We start from the raw sequence: 9,945 nt of genomic DNA, 5'->3' as shown, positions 1-9,945 counted from the left end.
GCGGGGGGGGGGGGGGGTGGGGGGGGGGGGGGGGGGGGCAGGCCTGGCTGACACTCCCCTGATAGGCCTGCCCGGTTGCCTCCCGCAGAGGGAGGCCACTGGCAGCGGGAGGGGAGGGGGGACGGAGCTGGCCACTTGCCGGCCCATACCATCCCCTGATCGGCCTGCCTGGTCGTCTCCTGCAGAGGGAGGCCAGACTGTGGCTTAGGCTGGCTCCCCGTTAGTCGGACATCCCCTGAGGGCTCCTGGACAGCAAGAAGGCATAGGCCAGGCTGAGGGATCCCCCCAAGTGCATGAATTTTCATGCACCAGGCCTCTAGTTGTTTAATAACATGCTATTTAGCCTCCATTTGTTTGAATGTTTTGAGTGTTTTTATTGTAGTTGATTTCTAATTTCATTCTATTGTGATTTCCGAAAATGCTTGATATGATTTCAGTCTTCTTGAACTTGTAGAGACTTGTTTTGTGTCCTAACATGTGGTCTATCTTTGAGAATGACCCAGGTGCACGTGAGAAGAATGTATATTCTACAGCTTTGGGGTGAAATGTTCTATAAATGTCTATTAAATCCATCTGATCCAGTGTGTCATTTAGAATCACTGTTTCCTTGGTAATTTTTTGTCTTGAAGATCTATCCAGTGAAGTCAACGGGGGTGTTAAAGTCCCCTACTATGACTGTATTGTTGTCGATCTCTCCCTTAAAGTCCTCCAGAAGTATTTTTAAAAATATATTTTGGTGCTCCCATATTGGGTGCATATATACTTACCAGGATTATATCATTATTTTGTATTGGTCCCTTTAGAATTATGTAGTGACCTTTGTTGTCTCTTGTGCTGGCCTTCAGTTTGAAGTCTATTTTGTCAGATACGAGTATTGATGCACCAGCTTTTTTTTTCATTTCCATTTACATGGAACATTTTTTTCTATCCCTTCACTTTCATCCTGTATGAGTATTTTATTCTAAAGTGGGTCTCTTTTAGACAGCATATAGTTGGGTCATGTTTTTGTATCCATTTAGCTACCCTATGTCTTTTGATTGGAGCATTTAATCCTTTTACATTTAAGGTTGTCATTGATAGGTACTTATTTATTGTCATTTTTAATTCTTTATGCCTATGTTTCTTCTCATTACAGCAGTCCCTTTAGCATTTCTTGCAGTGCTGGTTTGATGGTGATAAACTTCTTTAGTTTTTTTTTTTCTGGTAAACTATTTTACCATCTATTTTGTATGGTAGCCTTGCTGGATATTGTAATCTTGGTTTCAGGTCCTTGCTTTTCATTATCTTGAATAGTTCATGCCATTCCTTTTTGGCCTGTAGAGTTTCTGATGATAAATCAGCTGACAGCCTTATGGGAGTTCCTTTGTAGGTAACAAATTGCTTTTCTCTTATTGCCTTTTAGATTGTCTCTCTTTGTCTTTAATTTTTGGCATTTTAATTATGAGTCTGGGTGTGGGCCTGTGTGGGTTCTTTTTGCTTGGGACTCTCTGTTCTTCCTGAACTTGTGTGACTTTTTCCTTCACCAGGTTAGGGAATTTTTTTGCCATTATTTTTTCAAACACATTCTCTACTTCTTGGTCACTTTCTTCACCTCTGACACCTCTATTATGAGAATATTGTTACATTTCATGTTGTTCCATAGCTCCCTTAAGCTATCCTGTGGTTTTTTAATTGTTTTTTCTTTTTGGTTTTCTGATTGTATGATATTTTCTGCCCTATCTCCTAATTTACTGATCCAATTCTCAGCTTCCCCTAAGCCAGTGGTTCTCAACCTTCCTAATGCCACGACCCTTTAATACAGTTACTCATGTTGTGGTGACCCCCAACCATAAAATTATTTTCATTGCTACTTCATAACTGTAATTTTGCTACTGTTATGAATCATAATGTAAATATCTGATATGCAGGATGTATTTTCATTGTTACAAATTGAACATAATTAAAGCATAGTGATTAATCACAAAAACAATATGTAATTATATATGTGTTTTCCGATGGTCTTAGGCGACCCCTGTGAAAGGGTGGTTCCGGTTGCGACCCACAGCTTGAGAACCACTGCCCTAAGCTGCTGTGTATTCCTTCCACTGTGTTCTTTATTATTGCCAGATCATTTTTCATATTTATTATATCTTTTCACATGCTGTTGAACTTCTTTGACGTCATTATTCTGAACTCTACGTCTGATAAATTCTTATCTCCTCTTCATTTAGCTCTTCTTCTGGAGAATTCTCTCATTCTTTCATTTGGGGCTTGGTTTTTTGTCACTTCATTTTGGCTGCCCGTTTGGGTTTGTGTCTATTAGGTCGATCTGCTATGACTCCCAATCTCTAGTGCAGGACAGTGTCAGACACTATTTATGAGTGGCCCTGAGTACCCTGTTTGGAGCTATCAGCAATCCACAGCTTTTTGCTCCCTCTGCTTGGGCTGAGTGCCTTTGTAAAGGATGAAGATGTGCTCCAGGGTCTCCCTTTCCTAGCCCCGCACCCTGGATTAGATCAGGCAAAGACTCAAAGTCTCCAGAGACCCATCTCTGCCTCCAGTACCATTGACACTCAGTTTTGATTAGCCTCAGGCTTTCGACCGCAGGGTGGGGTGAGACATCTTCCAGCAGGGTGGGGCAACTGCCTTCCCCAGGCAAAAATGTGCCAGTATAGCAAGCAAAGGTTCACCTGAGGAAGATGTCCTCTGCATTGTAAAGGAATGACTCAGCACAGGAATCTGTGGTGGCTGCCCTCTAAGCTCCAACCCTTGATCCCCCAAACCTGGCTTCTGTTCACACAGTTCCAGTCCACTCTGCCCTCACTCTGCTGGAGCCCAAGGTGGGTGGCTGTACACAAAATTTTGTGTTTTGGCCCTTTAAGAAGGTGCCTACATTTCCAGCTGTCTCTCCCTGGTAGACAGCAACCCTGCTGCTTTTCACAGCCAGATATTTTCTGAGCACCTTTCTCAGTTCTGGGCTGGGGAGTCCCACTTGGGGTTTAGTCCCCAGAGTTCTCAGTGGGAACACCTCCCATAGCTTAGATATCCCCTCAGCTGCGCTCTGTAGGGCCAGTCCAGCCCTTTTGAGCCTCTGCACTTCTTACCAATCTCTATGCGGTCTCCACTTTCTGTCCTTGGTTATCAGGGTTCTCTCCAGCTGCTCTTCAGTTGATTATTCAGGATGGCTTTTCTGTATTTTAGTTGTATTTCTAGTTTGGTCCTGGGAGAGTGATCGTGTAGCTTCCACTCACTCCACCACCATTTTGGAATCTCAAAAGACATAGTTTTTCCAAAAACACTTCTTAAAGTGAATATTGGTCTTCTCAGATTTGAGTTCTGTTATACTCTCAGCTAGGTTTTCTTTTCACATGGGACAGTATCTCTGAAAATGTATAGAAAGTTTATGACCTAATATGATTTGCTAAATAAATGTCCATGTCTATAGGTAGCTTCTTAGGAAGGCCCCTATGTTGTCTAACTTGTCTTGTGGCAATGTGGCAGGTCTGTCCTTGGCGTCATTGATGGTGCCACAAAGGTGGTGTATGTATAGCATCAGAGATATCTGCAGGTGCCCTTGGATTCAAACTGTGCCCAACCTTAAATTCCCATATACCTGAGTCAGCAGCTTCTGGAAGGAAGTGGCAATCCTGATGGTCAGGATCATAGATCTGAAAGAAGGCCCATCTAGAATAAGGGATATTTTAAAGTGATTTTGAAAAGAGGAGCTTAAGGTGAGCCATACTGAAGGCACAAAGTGGTCAGATCTGAATCGGAACTTCTAATAAAACAAGAAATAGTGCTGCCTGCCAATTCTCTCCAAGAGTTAACAGACTTGGCTTCTTATTAATGGTCATTATATTTAACCACCTTAATCCCTGCAACAACTCCCATTAGGACATTACTGCCAGATTATTAGTGAGGAAGACTACACAGATAACGGGAAATTGTGGTTCCGGGACATTTAAATACCATGACTAATAAACAGGAGATATGGGAGCTAGTTATTGCATCAAATAATTAATTTACAAATTATTTGGGCACTCTACAGTCTGTCAGTTTCTGTACATCACCCACCTCAGATTCATGCAAGTAATTGATAAAAGGGACCTTCAGTTGGATAAAAGTGACCATTTTGATAGTGTATTTAAAGCTACACCATCTATATTTATTTACATGTTTATGTAAACATGGAAACCACATTTTAAAATAGCAGCATGATAAAGTTATTCATTTTAAAAGAAAACAAATGAGTTTTGAATTTTGAAAAATTCTGATTTTTTTAAAAAATGGCTATAGATATGAATTGGACATAGTAAAGCCCGTGTTGATTCTACATTTTCAATTGTCTAATATTTTAAATGATGGTGTGTATGAGTTTATGTCTTATTATGTCTCTAAACATTATCTGAGGTGTACTATAATTTTCACATTATTATCTCATACTTTGTTTTTAATAAGATTGGTAAAAGTTTTGAAATTTTAATTTTGGTTTTCCCCCACTGCTTAGAGTTTGGTGATATAAAATGAAAAGAGGTTTCCATAGTTGCTAACATTCACTGGATTTTGTTCCAAAAGCTGGGTTTTTATTTATTTATTTAATCCTCACCTGAGGATATTTTTTCCATTGATTTTAGGGAGAGTGGATGAGAGAGGATAGACAGAGAGAAACATTGATGTGAGAGAAACACATTAATTGGTTGCCTCCTGCACATGCCTTGACCAGGGTCCGGGCCAGGGAGGAGCCTGCAACCAAGATATCAGACTGGGATCGAACCCAGTACCCTTCAGTCTGCAGGCTGATGCTCTACCCACTGAGCAAAACTGGGTAGGGCCAAAGTATGGGTTTTAGAAGAATCTTGAATTAAATCCACATTCTTCACCCAAGCCTAGTGATACAATCCAACATTTCAAAGATAGTTATGCCATAAACAGCTATAGTTAAATAATTAAAACATGGAAGTACAATAAAATAAGAATTGATCACTTGATAGTGGAATACTATATAAATTGTCTATATTGGGACCATGTGGTGGCTTTCAAACATCTGACTTCTATAATTCTAAAGTGTATAGTTTATTTGAAGGCAGAAACTTTTTTCTCCTTTGCATATATTTATAAGAATGCAGGTTAATAAATTTGTCGCTGTCCCAATTTGCATTCATTTGCTTATTTTTAACTTAGAAAAGTCATTTTGGAGTACAAATCCATAACATAAATATATTCACTTCAAATATTTTATTGCTAAGTACTGAAATGTGAGGATAAAGAGATTAATTCTGTAAATCTTGTTACTTTTATAGGTCTGTGTAAAAAAAATCACATATTAACATAGTCCCCAATAAGAGGAAGAAATTATTTAAAAGCACATACATGGTACAGAAAAGTTAAAGTGTCTTTAATTTTAAATGATCATTGAAAATAAGCTTATCTGAGTGGCATTATACCAACTGTAATAATTGCAAGAGCTGAAAGGTCCCAGTGGTTTTGCAATGTAATGTCTGCACAACCACATTTAAGTTGTTAAGGGAAGTTACAGCCCTCCCATGTATGAGACAACTGAACTCTTAACCATCACAACAAATGCTGGCCTTAGATTATACTGCTTTAAATGAAATATTACCTGGGTTGCTAGATAGTTATATTATGTGTGTATAAATGATGCTAAAATAGCCTGCAAGGGGAAATACTAGTGTTCACTGAGCAGTGAAAAGGCACATTCAATTTGTTAGCTTATTCAACTTTTTAAAGTTTTTTTTTAAACTAAAACTTTAACAAAACAACAACAACCAAAACACCAAAACCCAAAACATCTATACTAATAAAAGAGTAATATGCTAATTAGACCAGGAGACCTTCCGGACATCCTTCTGGACAAAGCCATGGTGGTGGGGAAAGGCAGAGGCGGTTAGGGGCGATCGGGGCAATTAGGCTGGAAGGTGGGACAACCAGGCCGGCAGGGGGGGAAGTTGGGGTTGATCAGGCTGGAAGGGGGGGCAGTTGGGAGTGATCAGGCAGGCAGGCAGGTGAACGGTTAGGAGCCCGAGGTCCCGGATTGCGAGAGGGATATCCGACTGCGGGATCGGGCCTAAACTGGCAGTCGGACTTCCCCTGAGGGGTCCCAGATTGGAGAGGGTGCAAACCGGGCTGAGGACCCCCCTCCCATACATGAATTTTGTGCACTGGGCCACTAGTGTAAAATAAGAATCTTTTCTTAAATATGGAAAATAAATGTGTTTCATTGTTAGACTGTGATATATCTATCTGTAGAATTTTGTTCATAATCTCTTTTTTTCATCTGTTCCCATTCCTCCTTTAAAATGGTGTTTTTAAAAAGTTACATTTTTGAGGTAGAGAAGGAAGGAAGCATGTCTGAGTCTTAGGTAAGAGTGGCTTTACCCCAGCCTGTCTCCTGCACAGTCTCCAGTGCCTGGCCCTTGGGGAGCAGTATCAGAAAGCTTCCAAGACAGATTGACTTGGGGGTCTGGAGGCATCACACTGCTTAGTGACAAGTGGAAAACAGAAGGGCCTGCATTTCCAGTAGGGACCCTGAAGACTTCTAGCGGCTTCATTACTGTTACAAGATCCTGCTGCATAGATGGGGGCAGATCACTTTACGCATATTTGACAGGAAAAGTTGCACCAGCTGTCTTCTAAGGCCTGTTCCAGATCTGAGAGACTATGGTGTTAACTTAACCACTGTCTGTGCAGGGTTTTCTGTGTGCTAGGCAATGCTCTCTGCGTGCATATTTGTGACAGTCGTCTCTCGAGATTCTTATTCCTCACCTGCTTTAAGGGTGGGGCTCCTGAAATTTGGGAGGTTAATAAGCAGTTATAAATGCCCACGGCCAGTAAGGGGCAAAGCCAGGGTTCACATGGGCCTCAGACTCCAGAGCCATTGTGCATGCCAGCTGTCTCCCACTGAGGTTACTTGTGTGTGTTCTTCACCCAAGACAACTAGGTGTGATGTGTGTACAAGCTAGTGTACAACTCATGTTTCAGAAAGAGGAGGAAGAGTCTGTCAAGTTATGTGATTTCCTGCTGAGAAGAGGAAAGCTTAATTTCAGTTAGCTTTTCACATCCTTTGTAGAACTAAAGGCTCATTATATAATCCCATAGTTTGGTCCATTTTATGAAGTTAAGAAAAAGTGAACAAATTTTGTTTAGAAAATTTAATTTAATCACAGCAAACCCAAACCAGACATTTTAGCCATGAATAATCTTGTCTGTGAGGACAATATTTATTATACAGTTGGAAGGAAAGATTGAAATAACTGTTAGTGTCTTTAATACACAATTTTTATTTTGCCAGTTTTAATAGAGATTTAGCCTCATCTACCCAGTGCAGAGGGTGCAGGTGGGTGCCTCTCAGAAGAATGTGCCTGTAGTTTACATGTAGAGGAGGCACAGGGCCCTTTCCTGCTGGCACCCCAAATGGGCATGGTTTTGCAGAGGGGAATATGGATCACTTCTCACTCCCTGCCACTCATTTGTCCCCCATACACCAGCATCAGCAGTTCAGTTTTCCCATCCCTCTGTCCTTGCCAGATGCATTGTTTTTAATTTCTGTTTTCCCCTGTTTCCATTCACTTAGCAAAAACTTGTCCAGTAAGTTAACATTTAGTTACAGACCTGCTCAATGCTTCCTGGTCACCTGGAAGAGCACCTGTCAGGAAATGCAGGCCCTTGTGTGCTTTTGAGTGGGTTTTAAGCCTTCAATTAATTAAAGAAGAGAAGGCAAGAAGGTGGCCTTTGTTAGACTGCTGATTTTGTGAGCCTCCCTCCCTTTCTCCCCTCCTTCACTCTCCTGATTTACTCCACAGCAGTCAGAGAGAATGGATTCTGCCCACCTGATATCTTATGAACTCAGTGTCCTAAGTTGTGTTGTCAGGTGTGTGCATGTGAAAAGGACGTCTGTATTTTGGTGATGTATAGTTTGCTGTCTGTCTTCTGGGTCTGAATGACAGAATTGGAAACACGTCAAATGTCCTGATCTGTTATGCTGTTTTAACTGTGTGTGTGTGTGCATATATTTATTTGTTTTCTTATTTATGTAAGGTGCCAGGTGGGCAAGAGCAAGGAGGAGATTTTAAAAAGACATTTTTGTGTTTATTTTTAAAAAGTACCATCTAGGAAGGGATTGATTTTAAAAGTTTCAGTTGAGTGAGAAGAGCAGAGAGGCCATTCAGTCTGTTGCCTCCTTTCTCCAGGTGTCAGGTGAGCAGTTTGAGGTTGTGCTTGGAGCATTGTTCACAGTTCTGGGATTTAATGTGCATGTTGTTTCTGGTCACGACTCCAGTCCACAACAGGCAGCTGCAGATTTTTGGGGTGGTGGGACCTTTTTGCTTGATAAATGTGGGAAGTAGTACAGCTTTTCTCTTGGTAGCTGCATGCCTGAGAATGTGGCTTTTTAAGTTGGGGGGAAAGGTTCTTCTTCCATCGAAGCTCAGGGAAATAGGAGGGCTAGAATATTTGTTTTTACTTTAGTCATGACCAACAGCATTATATCTTAAAATGTAGATCGAGGAGTGTCTGCATCAGAATTCCCCCAAGGGCCTGTTACAAATGCGTATTTTCAGACTTTCTGGATCAGAATTTTAAAGGATTGGGGTTGGAAATCTGCATTTTTAAAAAGCATCTGAGGTGATTCTTGTGTACACTGAGGTTTGAAAACCACATTTATGGAGGGAGAAGCAAACACCACTGTTCAAAGGTTAGACAACGACTGACATCATTGGTGATGTTGCTCATGTTGGCCTATGTAGCAAGTACTTTATGAAAAATATAGAAAAGATGAAGCAGTTATCTGAACCTTTGGCTTCTGCTGGGATGGTCATCACCCTCATTGCTGTAGTAAAAATGAGAACAACTTATCTTGTTAGTTGTCCTTTGCCTGTTTGACTCATTCTAATAATTGGTAGACATAAAAGTCTAATGAGAAAATACTTTGAATCTTTTGCGCTTTAATCATTCTGAATAAGAAATGAGAATGTGTTAAATTTATATAGTAAAGCAGTTTTGGCAAAATGTGTTAAAATGGTTTAGTGGGTTAAAATCACCATTTTCTTGCCAGACTTAATAGTGTGTAGCAAATGAAAATTGTTTTAAATACAGAAAGTAGCTAATTTAGCAAAAATACTCATTTGCTTCCTTTTCTTTTTAAACAGGAAAAACTAACCCAAGAGTGTGTATTCAGAGAACAGTTTGAAGAAAACTGGTATAATACGTACTCTTCGAATCTCTATAAACATGTGGACACTGGAAGGCGATACTATGTTGCATTAAATAAAGATGGGACCCCAAGAGAAGGAACGAGGACTAAACGGCACCAGAAATTCACACATTTTTTACCAAGACCAGTGGACCCTGACAAAGTACCTGAACTATATAAGGATATTCTCAGCCAAAGTTGACAAAGACCATTTCTTCACTTGAGCCCTTAAAAAAGTAACCACTATAAAGGTTCTGTGCAGTGGGTTCTTATTGATTAGCTGTGTCATCACATCTGCTCCACTGTTGCCAAACTTTGTCGCATGTATAACATAGGATGGAGGCTTGGATGGGGACGTGCTGACTTTGTGTTGCACTTACAGGCCTGTCCTCTGGGAGGCCTGCCTGTGCCCACTTGATTTATTGTGAGAAGAGACAAGGGTGTGTGTATGTTAGTGTGTGTATGAGTGAGTGTGAGTGGATGAGAAGCAGGAAATCAAAGACAGGAGCAAAGTAGAAGATGGTGGCCTGATGCATGCTGGGGAATAGACACACTTTCACATGTCCAATCAGTTGTCCTTCAGCTGGTATCAGCACAGCTGCCACACTTTGACTCATGAGATCTTGGCTGGTGGCCTGCTCAAGGGTACACTGCATTTGCAAAGGCATGGAGGGTGCAGTCTTACTTAAGAGACCTTTTCAGTTAATTCTCACTGGTGCCATCCCAGTGAATTTAAAGCAAAGATCTCTTAGTAAAAA

At 40.8% G+C, this 9,945-nt stretch overlaps 1 protein-coding gene across 2 annotated transcripts in view; it reads left to right on the top strand.

Moving 5' to 3' along the window:
- FGF9 (fibroblast growth factor 9) overlaps positions 1–9,945 on the top strand; it is a 57,224-nt gene extending 47,279 nt beyond the window's left edge. For both annotated transcript variants that reach the window (XM_005879987.2, XM_005879986.2), the window contains exon 3: positions 9,144–9,945. In XM_005879987.2, the coding sequence (XP_005880049.1) occupies positions 9,144–9,389 (246 nt within the window). In that variant the 3' untranslated portion in view covers positions 9,390–9,945. The remainder of the gene's footprint in view (positions 1–9,143) is intronic.

This window comes from Myotis brandtii, unplaced genomic scaffold (genome assembly GCF_000412655.1).
Source record: "Myotis brandtii unplaced genomic scaffold, ASM41265v1 scaffold62, whole genome shotgun sequence".
In the NCBI taxonomy this organism is placed as follows: Eukaryota; Metazoa; Chordata; class Mammalia; order Chiroptera; family Vespertilionidae; genus Myotis; species Myotis brandtii.
The sequence above is the reverse complement of the archived record's forward strand: the minus strand, read 5'-3'. Positions and strand labels throughout refer to the sequence as shown.